We start from the raw sequence: 15,459 nt of genomic DNA on the forward strand, positions 1-15,459 counted from the left end.
TGCGGAACAGACCAGGCCAGTGTTCAGGGATTGAAAGGTCAGAGAGAAGTGAAAAAAAATCTTCCTTAGTAGTAAAATTTCCTCAATCTAAAAGACAACCTAAATTCGAGAAAATGTCTTGGTAGTTGAACATGTTATTACTTCAACCTTGTGAAAGTGACAAACTGAGACGTTATCATTTTCGTCAAAAACAACTTCATATCGAAGGAGAGCCTTTGATAAGACGGCTTACACATGCACATTTCAGGTCGGGACGACCTTTAGACCTGATTACGTGTTTCTATGCATAAGCTTAGCTAGCCAACGTCGCCTACAAGTGTGGTCAAGGATTTCTAATGGAGAAGCAGTTTTAGCCTAGGGCTGGGCGGTATACCATGTTTTACGATATACCGGTATTGATGCATGGTTTGGGTTTTACTTTACCTTCTAAGAGTATGTGTATGTTTGGTTTGTTAAAATGTGATCACTGTGTGTAACGTCCATTTTTACAGTTTACTTCGCTACCCTCTCGCTCTATGCCTTCTTTCCACACAGACCTAGCCCCGCCGCTGTCATCAAGGAGCACATTTGGTGTTCCTCTACCATGACACTTGTGTTCAGTCTTTGCATGGTCAATGCAGCACATGAAACAATGTTGTTCTTAATATAAATTCCCTAGCGTTATATACAGTGGGGCAAAAAAGTATTTAGTCAGCCACCAATTGTGCAAGTTCTCCCACTTAAAAAGATGAGGCCTGTAATTTTCATCATAGGTACACTTCAACTATGACAGACAAAATGAGAAAAAAAAATCCAGAAATCACATTGTAGGATTTTTAATGAATTTATTTGCAAATTATGGTGGAAAATAAGTATTTGGTCAATAACAAAAGTGTCTCAATACTTTGTTATATACCCTTTGTTGGCAATGACAGAGGGCAAACGTTTTCTGTAAGTCTTCACACACTGTTGCTGGTATTTTGGCCCATTCCTCCATGCAGATCTCCTCTAGAGCAGTGATGTTTTGGGGCTGTTGCTGGGCAACACAGACTTTCAACTCCCTCTAAAGATTTTCTATGAGGTTGAGATCTGGAGACTGGCTAGGCCACTCCAGGACCTTGAAATGCTTCTTACGAAGCCCCTCCTTCGTTGCCCGGGCGGTGTGTTTGGGATCATTGTCATGCTGAAAGACCCAGCCACGTTTCATCTTCAATGCCCTTGCTGATGGAAGGAGGTTTACACTCAAAATCTCACGATACATGGCCCCATTCATTTTTTCCTTTACACGGATCAGTCGTCCTGGTCCCTTTGCAGAAAAACAGCCCCAAAGCATGATGCTTCACAGTAGGTATGGTGTTCTTTGGATGCAACTCAGCATTCTTTGTCCTCCAAACACGACGAGTTGAGTTTTTACCAAAAAGTTATATTTTGGTTTCATCTGACCATATGACATTCTCCCAATCTTCTTCTGGATTTTTATTTTACCTTTATTTAACTAGGCAAGATCAGTTAAGAACAAATTCTTATTTTCAATGACGGCCTGTTGTGGGTTAACTGCCTGTTCAGGGACAGAACGACAGATTTGTACCTTGTCAGCTCGGGGGTTTGTCTAGTCCAACGCTCTAACCACTAGGCTACCCTGCCGCCCCGGATCATCCAAATGCATTTCTCATGAAGCTGGTTGAGAGAATGCCAAGAGTGTGCCAAGCTGTCATCAAGGCAAAGTGTGGCTACTTTGAAGAAAATAAAATATTTTGGGGGTATTACATAATTCCATGTGTTATTTCATAGTTTTGATTTCTTCACTATTATTCTACAATGTAGAAAATAGTATAAATAAAGAAAAACCCTTGAATGAGTAGCTGTGTCCAAACTTTTGACTGGTACATCTGCATGTTTTTTGTGAAGCAGTAGCTTCTAAATCAAAGAGGAATACGCAAAGCAACAATATGTTAGCAAAATTAAGTAGTTAAGCGAAAACATTCAATCTAGCCAAAGATTAGTGTCCCCTAGGAAACACTTGTCAACACGTCTGTTCCTTTAGTATTTATTTTTAAATTTAACCTTCATTTAACTAGGTATGTCAGTTATGAACAAATTCTTATTTACAGTGACGGCCTACCAAAAGGCAAACGGCCTCCTGCGGGGACGGGGGCTAGGATTAAAAATAAATATAGGACAAAACACACATCGACAAGAGATACAACACTACATAAAGAGAGACCTAAGACAACATAGCAAGGCAGCAACACAACATGGTAGCAGCACAAAACATGGTACAGACATTATTGGGAACAGACAACAGCACAAAGGGCAAGAAGGTAGAGACAACAATATATCACACAAAGCAGCCACAACTGTCAGTAAGTATCCATGAGTTAGTCTTTGAATGAAGAGATAAAACTGTCCGGTTTGAGTGTTTGTACCCTGTATTTGTTGTTATATCAAACACAGTATTCAAAGTGCTCACAATTATATTCTAAGTATAGAATTGTAATAATCATTCAATTTCCATGACTGTTGTACTCTAAATCACAAGTCAAATCGCAATTGCAACATTTGGTTCAAAATAAGGCCTAAATTGTTTGCACATATAGTGCAGACCTATGTGGCACTGTGGAAATGATCTCAAATGAGTGCAGGAAATGCAGAACCTCTACATGATCGGTGTCCCTCCACCGGGACGGTTGGGCTAACGTAGTTGAGCTAACGTAGGCTCATGCGATTAGCAAGAGGTTGTAAGTAACAAGAACGTTTCCCAGGACATAAGACATATCTGATATGGGCAGAAAGCTTAAATTATTGTTGACTTAACTGCATTGTCCAATTTACAGTAGCTATTACAGTGAAATACCATGCTATTGTTTGAGGAGAGTGCACAGTTATGAACTTGAAAATGTATTAATAAACCAATTAGGCACATTTGGTAGTATTGATATAACATTTTTTATACCCCCTTTTCTCCCCAATTTCGTGGTATCCAATTGTTAGTAGTTACTATCTTGTCTCATCGCTACAACTCCCGTTTGGGATCGGGAGAGACAAAGGTCGAAAGCCATGCGTCCTCCAAAACACAGTCTATCACAGTGCAATCCGTTTTATCACCAAAGCCCCATATACTACCCACCATTGCGACCTGTATGCTCTCGTTGGCTGGCCCTCGCTTCATACTCATCGCCAAACCCACTGGCTCCATGTCATCTACAAGACCCTGCTAGGTAAAGTCCACCCTTATCTCAGCTCGCTGGTCACCATAGCATCTCCCACCTGTAGCACACGCTCCAGCAGGTATATCTCTCTAGTCACCCCCAAAACCAATTCTTTCTTTGGCCGCCTCTCCTTCCAGTTCTCTGCTGCCAATGACTTGAACGAACTACAAAAATCTCTGAAACTGGAAACACTTATCTCCCTCACTAGCTTTAAGCACCAACTGTCAGAGCAGCTCACAGATTACTGCACCTGTACATAGCCCACCTATAATTTAGCCCAAAAATAATTTATAATTTAGCCCAAAAACTCTTTCCCAACTGTATTTAATTTTTATTTATTTATTTATTTTGCTCCTTTGCACCCCATTATTTTTATTTCTACTTTGCACATTCTTCCATTGCAAAACTACCATTCCAGTGTTTTACTTGCTATATTGTATTTACTTTGCCACCATGGCCTTTTTTGCCTTTACCTCCCTTCTCACCTCATTTGCTCACATTGTATATAGACTTGTTTATACTGTATTATTGACTGTATGTTTGTTTTACTCCATGTGTAACTCTGTGTCGTTGTATCTGTCGAACTGCTTTGCTTTATCTTGGCCAGGTCGCAATTGTAAATGAGAACTCGTTCTCAACTTGCCTACCTGGTTAAATAAAGGTAAAATAAATAAATAAAACACCAAGCCGCACTGCTTCTTAACACAGCGCGCATCCAACCCGCACCAATGTGTCAGAGGAAACACTGTGCACCTGGCTAGCGTGCACTGCGCCCGCCACAGGAGTCGCTGGTGCGCGATGAGACAAGGATATCCCTACCAGCCAAACCTTCCCTAACGACGCTAGGCCAATTGTGCGTCGCCCCACAGACCTCTCGGTCACGGTCGGCTGCGACAGAGCCTGGGCGCGAACCACGGGTCTCTGGTGGCACAGATAGCCCTGCAATGCAGTGCCCTAGACCACTCCATTGATATAACATTTTGACCCAAAATACAATGGTTCATTGAAACAGTCTAATACTTTGCACATACACTACTGCCATCTAATGGACCAAATCTAAATTGCGCCTAACTTGGAATATTATATTTAGGCTTTTCTCTTGCATTTCAAAGTCGCATGTTTTTTTCTTTGTATTATCTTTTACCAGGTCTCATGTGTTATATTCTCCTACATTAATTTCACATTTCCACAAACTTCAAAGTGTTTCCTTTCAAATAGTATCAAGAATATGCATATCCTTGCTTCAGGTCCTGGGCTACAGGCAGTTAAACTTCTTTATGTCATTTTACCCATTGTAATCAATTAGAATGTAGGTGTTGCCACCGTAGGGTCGGTCACACACTACTCAAAGTAAATTTTGAACTTTTATTATTCAAAAACATTTAAATACCATTATATGATATTTTGGCCATATCGCCCAGCCCTATCTTAATACTGTACTGTCTTTGGTATTATTTTGCTATTGAATCGCGCATAGGCACCTCGAAAAGCGGTTGTGAAATATTAACACGAGACTCACATCCTATTGGGGGGGAAAAGTATATTATTTTCTGTGCATATCATGAATTACAGTCGCAATTTAACACCCTACGCCTGCTCCCCTACTAGGCGTAGCTCATAGAAGGGCTTACGCCCAGGTGGGGTAGCCCGTAGTTACGACCCACTTACAACTAACTGGTGCAACCAGTCCGATGCTAATCGAAAACTAGCTAGCCATTTTGCAAGTGGGTAGACTGGAATTTAGGTCTCACCATAGGCAAACAATCCAGGCAGCTGGTACACTTGTCTACCAAACAGGTTTCTTCCAAGGGAGGGAGGGAGGGGTTCATGGCCAACCTGAAAAGGAGTACATGAGCAATTGCCACTTATTAGGTAATGACATAATATATTGAAGTGAAACGCCAGTATAAGGCCAAGTACTAGTCAGTTATAGTTAGGGCTAGTACCATTTCATACGCTAGCTAGATTAACAATATGCAACATTTGTTTTACTTTCTTTGCAGACATTTGACACAGTACAATTATACTCCATTTTATGATAACAGCGCACACAGTTATGATCCAGCAAAATACCCTGTCCTTTTATAACCTTAGCTAGCTAGTTCGCGTTACACGGGTGAGTGGGCCAAAGGGCGCCCATTGTGTCCTGAACGTTTAAAACGTGACTTAGCTAGTTACGTTAGCCAGTCGTTATTCTCATGGTATTTATAACGTCGCACAAATTAACACGATAGCTGGCTAAATAGGGGCATATCTAGTTTGGAACGGTTTATCAAATGTTGGTAAAGGGTAGATTGTGTTGTTACATTTTAGCTAACCCTAACCGAATTCTCCAAACCGGTAACTTTGATTCTCATAACCTGATGCTTAAAGTACATCTTGACAAAAGCTGTAAACCTTTTAGACATAACCGCTAGATAGAAATAATTGTATAACAAGGCAATTGTTTATCTGCGGCAAAATGTATAAACCCACTTCCTTAGTCAGCTAACAAGCTAGCTTAGCTCTTCGACCTTTTCGTGACGTCTACCCCCTAGCTAATTTTAGCTAGTTATAGAAACATACTGATTGAAAAGGTAAGTGAACTGCTGTTTAGGTAATATTTTAATGAGATCAGCTTGAATTTATCGGCTGTATGGAAAGTTCAACACCGGAATGTAATGTGAGTTCTATTTAGCTAGCTAGTCGTTACGGCTGTTGTGGCAGCTAACTACAGTAGCCTGTCAGTTACAGAAACGGTCGCGGAGTAAAGATAGCTGGATCAAAACATTATGGTCAGTTATGTTTGTTTAATCTCAATATATATCTCACCTGAACTAGAACTTTGATGTACATGAGGGGGTGGGAAAGGACCGTTAATCCAGACCCCAGAAGTACTTGGCCACACGTGTCCGCCATGTTGGAGCAAACTGACAGGATTCTTCTCCTCCCACCAGCCGGGAAGAGAAGAAGGAAGCTTCAGTAGGTTAGCCACTCAACTCACGTGACACCGGAGAGACCGCCCCGGACCGGACAAGACCGCAGATTCTTCAGATGACTTTGGCCAAGACTTCATAGGACCCGACTGTGCTAGAGTATAGACGTTTGAAATAATTTGTTTTCATCCTCTGAAGGATTAGTGGTTATATCAATTTAGTGCATAAACATAATTTTTTTAGTAGGCTTAGACACGTGCGGGAAGTGTTATGCTCTTAGCATCTTGAGGTGAAAAGAAGACCATGAATATAAAAGTAAGTGCACCCACCGTCAGCCCTGCAGCTCTGCAGTAGCCAAGCCGACCTTCGACCAGACCAGAGTTGACCCATTGACCAGACGAGCTGCCCTTCGACCATTGACCAGACCAGCACTGAGCCACCCAACCAGACCAGTGTTGACCAGCCGACCAGACCAGTTGACTGACCAGCTGACCGTCGACCAGACCAGCTGACCGTCGACCAGACCAGCGCTGAGACACCTGAAAAGACCAGCACTAAGCCACCCAACCAGACCGTCGAGCAGACCAGTGTTGACCAAACTAGCACTGAGCCACCCAACTAGACCAGTGTTGACCAGCCGACCACTGACCAGACCAGTTGACTGACCAGCTGACCGTCGACCAGACTAGCGTTGACCAGCTGACCAGACCAGCGTTGACCTGTCGACCAGACCAGCGTTGACCTGTCGACCAGACCAGCACTGAGACATGTGAGGTTCTGTGTTATACACTATAGCCCTTACCATATCATATGTGATGGAATATTATTTGCTGTTGGCTTGTGTGGGTATATGTGTTATGCAACATAGCTGACTTGAGACATTGTTAACAGTTTCAGGGCCATGGGTCTTTCTCGTGATGGAAAAATACAGAATAACATGAAGACAGGAACTGTGCAATGAGTTGTGAGGGCACATTCAGAACGTAATGTTGCGGGAACAAACGGTCTTTTGTTAGATAACAGGAGCCAGGTGTGAGATAACTGTATTGAGTGTGTGAGCGCATAGATATTCTACACAACTACAACGACTGACCGCTGAAGCGCCTAGGAGGCTGGGACCAGCCTGTGCGCCAACAATCAACGATAGGCTGGTGAGTTTAACCCACGCCCAGTCTCTACTCTGACAGGCAAGCTCAGAAGCAGGAACTACTTCTGTCATCAGAGTATATTATAATATCTTTGTCAGGAACAAGTCAGTTCTCTGTTTGCCCTGCGAGGTGTGACAGAGAGCCCGTATATACGAAAATTGCATTTACCACTTATTGCTTAGCTAATAAAAAATACATAGCATACAATGTCGTGACTCATTGTCATATTTATCCTGACACCAGATTATATTGACGCAACCCTAACAGACACCTGAAAAGACCAGCGCTAAGCCACCCAACCAGACTGTCGAGCAGACCAGCGTTGACCAAACTAGCACTGAGCCACCCGACAAGACCAGAGCTGAACCACCTGACCAGACCAGCCTGGACCAGACCAGCATTAACCACATGTTGACCAGACCAGTGCTGACCAGCATTGACCTGCTCACAGTGATAAAGAACCCTCTGTTGCTCGCTACTTAAATGAAGAAGACAAATCAATCTTTGCCAGCATAGATGGGTGAATTTGACTTCAATACGATGTGCAAGTGACGTCATCCTACATCATACTTCCAGGTCCTGTCCCTTAATCTTTTGAATAGGCTTGATGATTATATCATAATATTTTTGAAAACGCTGTAATTTATTAAGATGTATACAGTTGAAGTCAGAATGTTACATACACCTTAGCCAAATACATTTAAACTCAGTTTTTCACACTTCCTGGCATTTAATCAAGAGTAAAAATTCCCTGTATTAGGTCAGTTAGGATCATCACTTTATTTTAAGAATGTGAAATGTCAGAATAATTGTAGAGAGAATGATTTATTTCAGCTTTTATTTCTTTCATCACATTCCCAGTGGGTCAGAAGTTTACATACACTCAATTAGTATTTGGTAGCATTGCCTTTAAATAGTTTAACTTGGGTCAAACGTTTCTGGTAGCCTTCCGCAAGCTTCCCACAATAAGTTGGGTGAATTTTGTCCCATTCCTCCTGACAGAGCTGGTGTAACTGACCAGGTTTGTAGGCCTCCTTGCTCGCACACGCTTTTTCAGTTCTGCCCACAAATGTTATATAGGATTGAGGTCAGGGCTTTGTGATGGCCACTCCAATACCTTGACTTTGTTGTCCTTAAGCCATTTTGCCACAACTTTGGAAGTATGCTTGGGGTCATTGTTCATTTGGAAGACCCATTTGCGACCAAGCTTTAACTTCATGTCTGATGTCTTAAGATGTTGCTTCAATATATCCACATAATTGTCCTTCGTTATGATGCCATCTATTTTGTGAAGTGCACCAGTCCCGCCTGCAGCAAGGCACCCTCACAACATGATGCTGCCACCCCCATTCTTCACGGTTGGGATGGTGTTCTTCGGCTTGCAAGCCTCCCACTTTTTCCTCCAAACATAACGATGGACATTATGACCAAACAGTTCCATTTTTGTTTCATCAGACCATGGGACATTTCTCCAAAAAGTATGATCTTTGTCCTCATGTGCAGTTGCAAACCGTAGACTGGCTTTTTTTTATGGAGGTTTTGGAGCAGTTTCATCCTTGCTGAGTGGCCTTTCAGGTTATGTTGATATAGGACTCGTTTTACTGTGGATACTTTTGTACCTGTTTCCTTCAGCATTTTCTTAAGGTCCTTTGCTGTTGTTCTGGGATTGATTTGCACTTTTCGCACCAAAGTACGTTCATCTCTAGGAGACAGAACGCGTCTCCTTCCTGAACGGTAAGATGGCTGCGTGGTCCCATGGTGTTTATATTTTCGTACTATTGTTTTTAGATGAGTGTGGTACCTTCAGGCACTTGGATATTGCTCCCAAGGATGAACCAGACTTGTGGATGTCTACAATTTTTTTTTTTGCGATCTTGGCTTATTTCTTTTGATTTTCCCATGATGTCAAGCAAAGAGGCACTGCGTTTGAAGGTCGGCCTTGAAATACATCCACAGGTACACCTCAAATTGACTCAAATGGTGTCCATTAGCCTGTCAGAAGCTTCTAAAGCCATGACATCATTTCCTGGTATTTTCCAAGCTGTTTAAAGGCACAGTCAACTTAGTATCTGTAAACTTTTGAACCATTGGAATTGTGATACAGTGAATTATAAGTGAAATAATCTGTCTGTAAACAATTGTTGGAAAAATTACTTGTGTCATGCACGAAGTAGATGTCCTAACCGACTTGCCAAAACTATAGTTTACAAGAAATTTGTGGAGTGGTTGAAAAACAAGTTTTAATGACTCCAACCTAAGCGTATGTAACCTTGCGATTTCAACTATATATATATACACACATATATATATATATATACATATACATATATATGTGTTTGTATATATATATATATATATATATATACATATACATATATATGTGTTTGTATATATATATATATTCAAAAGGCACTCGCACATCTGAGCAATCTTTTTTGCAGGTGCATGGTAACATTTGAATGAAATGAGAAAAAAGAAGGAACCCACACACTGCTCTTGATAGTATCACTGCTCTTTAATAAGCCTTACGTATCGGCCTCACGGCCTTCATCAGAGCTTTTGTGAGTTTTTTAAATTAGCACCGTTTTGTAGACCTTGCCCCACCCACATCTGTTCCACACATCGATGCGCAGTAGGTTTCTAAGAAGAGGCTATTCTCCACAATGTGTGGATGAAGCTCTTAATTTGCCATTGGGGAAAACACGAGATGAACTGCTACAAAAACTACCCACTAGAGCTAAAGAACACTCTGTAATGTTCACAACCACATATACTTTGAATTTACGAAAAGTGGGAGATGCTGTCAAGAATCCCTGGCTTGTTTTATCATCAGACCCAGCTTTGCCTGCTGAATTTAAGAATCCACCACTTATTGTATATAGGAGAGGTCGCAATTTACTCAAATTGGTTCTCATTAAGATATATATACAATTACACTGAACAAAAATATAAACACAACATGTCTAGTGTTGGTCCCATGTTTCATGAGCTGAAATAAAAGATCCCAGAATTTTTTCATATGCACAAAAGGCTTATCTCTCTCAATTTTGGTGCACAAATTTGTTTACATACATTGTTTACATCATGAAAAACTGTCAGAAACCTTCTCGGGGAACCTCATCTGCGTGCTCATTGTCTTGACCTGACTGCAGTTCTGGGTCGGTTGCACATTTTGGGGAAAATTCAGAGGTGGAAACTTTCCATGGGAATAAATGGGAATTAACAGAAGTATATGCAAATTAATGTCAATACCATTTAAATGTAGATGCTTTTTTGCATTGGATATATTTTCCATTTTTATGTATTTCAGAACTGTAGTTTCCTCTGCTTGGAGCAACAGTGAAGTGGGCAGGGCAGTACGGATTTCTTCTCTTACATCTGCAAGCAGAGTCTGAACATCAGACAGGATGGCATTGTCTCCCTCAATCTGTGCAATGGCTACTGCTATAGTTTTCAGGAGTTTCAGGCCGCTTACCACTCTCTCCAAAAATACATAATCCAGGAGGATCCTCTTGATGGGGCTGTCCATATCGGCAGACTGTGATAGGGTCATTTCTTGGAGAGACACCTTCCGCTCCAGAACACTGTCAAACATAATGACAAACACCACCCCAACTGGTGTTGCTGGGCAGCTTCAATGTGGTGCTCTTATTCTTCTCACTTTGCTTGGTGAGGTAGATTGCTGCAATAATTTGATGACCCTTCACATACCTAATCTTTTCCTTGGCTCTCTTGTGGAGTGTATCCATTGTTTTCAGTGCCATGATGTCCTCGAGGAGCAGATTCAATGCATGAGCATCACAGCCAATGGGTGTAATGTGAGGGTAGGACTCCTCCACTTTAGACCAAGCAGCCTCCATGTTCGCAGCATTGTCTGTCACCAGTGCAAATACCTTCTGTGGTCCAAGGTCATTGATGACTTCCTTCAGTTCATCTGCAATGCAGAGACTGATGTGTCTGTTGTCCCTTGTGTCTGTGCTCTTGTAGAATACTGATTGAGGGGTGGAGATGATGTAGTTAATTAGTGCGGCAGGGTGGAATAGGCCGCACTGGGCTGTGCTGGCGAACCGGGGACACCATGCGTAAGGCTGGTGCCATGTACACCGGCCCGAGGAGACGCACTGGAAACCAGATGCGTAGAGCCGGCTTCATGGCACCTGGCTCGATGCCCACTCTAGCCCGGCCGATACGAGTAGCTGGAATGTACGGCACCGGGCTATGCACATGCACCAGGGACACTGTGCGCTCCACCGCATAACACGGTGCCTGCCCGGTACGACGCCCTCTCTCTCCATGGTAAGCACGGGGAGTTGGCGCAGGTCTCCTACCTGCCTTAGCCACACTCCCGTGTGCTACCCCCAATACATTTTTGGGGCTGCCTCTCGGGCTTCTTTGCCAGCCGTGTTCCCTCGTATCACTGGCTCCTCTCTCCGGCTGCCTCTGCTCTCCTAGCTGCCTCCACCTGTTCCCATGGGAGGCGATCCCTTCCAGCCGGGATCTCCTCCCATGTGTAGCAACCCTTGCCATCCAAAACGTCCTCCCATGTCCAGGAGTCCTGACATTGCTGCTGCTGCCCGTTACCACGCTGCTTGGTCCTTTTGTGGTGGGTGGTTCTGTAACGGCTGTCGTCGGTGGAAGGAGCGGAGGACCAAAGCGCAGCGTGGTTAGTGTTCATCTTTTTAATAAAACTGAACACTTCAAAAATACAAAACAACAAAGTGACAACTGAAACAGTTCTATCTGGGGCAGACACACAATGGCTGAAAACAACCACCCACAAAACACAATTGAAAACAGGCTACCTAAATATGGTTCTCAATCAGGGACAACGATAGACAGCTGCCTCTGATTGAGAACCATATCAGGCCAAACACAGAAATAGAAAATCATAGAAAAACTAACATAGACAACCCACCCAACTCATGCCCTGACCATACTAAAACAAAAGACAAAACAAAGGAACTAAGGTCAGAACGTGACAGTGTTGCCCAACAGAGATCTTCCTGTCCTTTGAAGAATGTGTGGTAGAACGGATTCGTTGTAGTACCGTTGTGTGTTTGGTAGAAGAGAAACTTTGTCCATCCTTCCCTAGCCCACGTTTACAGCTGCTGCTGCTCACTGAACGGCTAGGAGTTATCACTGCTTTAGTGAATAAGATTTCAAAGTTCATACCAAGTTGCCATACTTTAAGCTCACGCTGAAGTTGGCTTAGTTCTGTAGTTTGATATTAGCGGTGGGTGAGTCTCTCCTTACTCCCATTCCTTGGTAGAACCACACAAGTTAAATAAACAGTGGGATTAAGAGAATCCTGAAAGGCACCAGAATCACTTTCAGCACGACTCGTATGAGCTTCCACCAACACCATCATTCCAGCATGTTCAAGAGCAGTTACAGTCATTTTCTTAAAATATAAACAGTAACCAAAATCCTCAAACCTCCCACCAGTATAGGAATAAACAACGAAAACAGAGTCAACAACCTTTCCCATCACATTTCCAAATTTAGCATTAAACCTGTCACCAATTTTGTCAAAAACAGATTTTTCAGATTTTGAGAGTTTTACTAAAATCAGCAATCTTATCAATTATTTCAGTCATATTCTTAGAGGAGTCAGGGAGGAGCATAACACCATTTTCAGGATCAATAATACCTAGTAGGATCAAAAGACCATCTAAAGCCAACTCAAGGCGGCTAACTACTGCTTTCTTATTTTGGACATCTAATGAGAGTTGACTAAATCCTTGGATTGTTAAATTCATATGGGCCTGTAAAGAGTAGGTTAAATTGTTAACCCACTTTCCTAGGACAGCCACGCCCCAGGAGGGTATGATTGACATACCAAAAATCTCACCTGGGTGTAGGACATGACCACAGGCTTCCTGATTGTCTGGGATGAGTCGTTTGGCACGCTTCAATACCCAAGAGTTGGTTTTACCTGTTTCATTGAAAAGATTGGTGACCGGCATCCTTAACATGTACATTTCTGTTCTTCCCAAATAACAACATCCCCCCCATCCGGGAGGTAAAGTGAGATACTCCTTATCACTGCATACTCACATTCATTCAAAAAGTGCTCCCATGCCTTCCTCTATCCTGGAAATGTTTACACCTGTCACCTGTTGCTGTAAGTCTAACACACTACAATCCCCTTTATCATAGTTTATCCTATCACTATACTCTTCTCTCAGTTCATGACAAGCTCTAGTATCTCTCATATCTTCCCTCTACCACATTAGGTAAGTTTGCTCCCTTCTTGTGACCACCCCAACATACATGTGTCCCATAATCCCCAAATGTTCAACAGTCTTTCTAGCCAAGCACTTTATTATCCATAAATCAAAAGCAAAACACAGTAGTCCTACCAGGAGCGGAACAATGATGGCAGTCATGGACATCATTACCTTAACCATCACGGTTTCCAAATACACCATTAAACCAGTGTCCAATTTGGTTAAAGATGGTGTTGTCAGCTTTTCACAGAGTACCTCCTAATTTAGCCAGGTAATTAATAATAGCTGTCATGTTGTCAGAGGAGTCAGGAAGCAACACGACACAGTAATCCTCATCTTTTATTCCAAGTGACCTGTCTTTAGCCAATATGTGCCATTTCGTCTCTGGTCACTACTGCCTTCAAATTCGGCACATTTAGTGACAACTGAGTAAAACCCTGTTTTATCAAATTAGTAAGGACCTGCATGGAGTATGTCAAATTATTAATCCATTTACCCATTACTATAACTTCCCATGCTGCTTCCTTCCCCCTTTGACCAACATCAGAATAGTATAATTGTTTTTCTTTGTCGAGCCCTAGTTTTGTTCCTTTTCATAAAATGGAGTAATCTACATCCAAAATCATCATTTCTAATTGGTACTGCCTGGGTTCCACACAGAAAATCTGTGGAGGTGGGTTTCCGGAAAATCATTACCTGTGTGCCAGATGTGTTCTCCCTCCACTGTAAATCCTATGTATGTCACTGTTTTCACCCATTTATTATTCTCCACATCCCCGTCCACAAAGGGAACGGGTAGATTTGGAGAGCAACAAATACCCTGCATGTGTTTTTCCATGGTTGTGATTTTCTTGTTTCACAACCATAGAGTGTGTGTATGATGGTTTCCTCGACATCTGATGACTCTTCAGGTTCTGTGGCTGAACCCTCTGTTGGTTTCGTCTGGCTTTTGGTCTCTTCCTTCTGCTCCTGTCCTTTGGCTCTGACTTTTTCCTCCTTCAGATGTTCTCGGGGCCCTGCTCTCCCTCCAGTCGCTCATCCATGGCTTCTACTCTGGGAGATGCTTGCAGTGGGAGAGATGATGCCAGCCTGACCTCTCCTCTACCCGCAGGGCTGGTGGTGTTACCATGGTTACCCGGAACAGACCCATCCATTGTCCATTTTCGCTTTTGGACCCTGAGTTTCACCCACTCTCCAACGTTCATGGGTTGCTCGTCAGGGTCTTCACCTGGGATTGGTTCTGCTGCTTTCCTAGTGTGAGAGTGGAGAAAACTTACAACAGAAGTTAGTTCCTTTATGTACTCAAGATGGTTACACTATATCTCAGTTAGGTCTATCTATCGGTCAGTCGTAGGTCTCACCCTTGGGGTGTTCATTGGTCGTCTTGTTAACATTTCATAAGGTGTACACCCAATACCTTTGTTAAGGCTGCTGCGCATTTTCATGAGAACAAGAGGTAATCCCTCTACCCATGTCATTCCTGTGGAATGGCATAGTTTGACAAGGGAGAATAACATGTTCTTATTAGCCCTCAGTAAATCTCGTTACTCCGCGGTTGATAGATGGACACAAACTTCTGGTCAACACCCATCATTTTGGCCATTTGGGTAACCACATCTCCTATGAGATGGGTCCCATTGTCTGCAGACAAACCTCAGGCACTCCGAACCTGAGTATAATTTTCCTAACTAGCAACTGTTCGCGCAACGCAGTTGGATGGTTCCACCCACCTGGTAAACCTGTCAATTATCACCAGGCAGTATCTCTTTCTTTTCGCTCTATCGTGTCTATAAAAATCCATAGCTATGTGGACAAAATATCCTTTTGGAGTGGGGGACTTCCCTGGTTGCAGTGGATAAATGAACTGTTTTACGTGCTGATTCAAATTTTGGGTCAAATTAAAATTTTCAAACATTCTCCTCCTCCTCCATTCTCCTCTCATATCCCCCTTTGACAAATGGCTCACTTCATGAGCCAA

At 42.6% G+C, this 15,459-nt stretch overlaps 1 protein-coding gene across 1 annotated transcript in view; it reads right to left on the reverse strand.

The window, feature by feature from the left end:
* Positions 1-6,205, reverse strand: part of mtch2 (mitochondrial carrier homolog 2) — a 15,020-nt gene extending 8,815 nt beyond the window's left edge. The window contains exons 1-2 of the mRNA XM_020477549.2: positions 6,000-6,205; positions 4,940-5,024 (exon numbers count right to left, since the gene is read on the reverse strand). Of these exons, the coding sequence (XP_020333138.1) occupies positions 4,940-5,024; positions 6,000-6,086 (172 nt within the window). The 5' untranslated portion in view covers positions 6,087-6,205. The remainder of the gene's footprint in view (positions 1-4,939; positions 5,025-5,999) is intronic.
* Between the last annotated feature and the right edge of the window lie 9,254 nt (positions 6,206-15,459).

Source organism: Oncorhynchus kisutch, linkage group LG3 (genome assembly GCF_002021735.2).
Source record: "Oncorhynchus kisutch isolate 150728-3 linkage group LG3, Okis_V2, whole genome shotgun sequence".
NCBI lineage: Eukaryota > Metazoa > Chordata > Actinopteri > Salmoniformes > Salmonidae > Oncorhynchus > Oncorhynchus kisutch.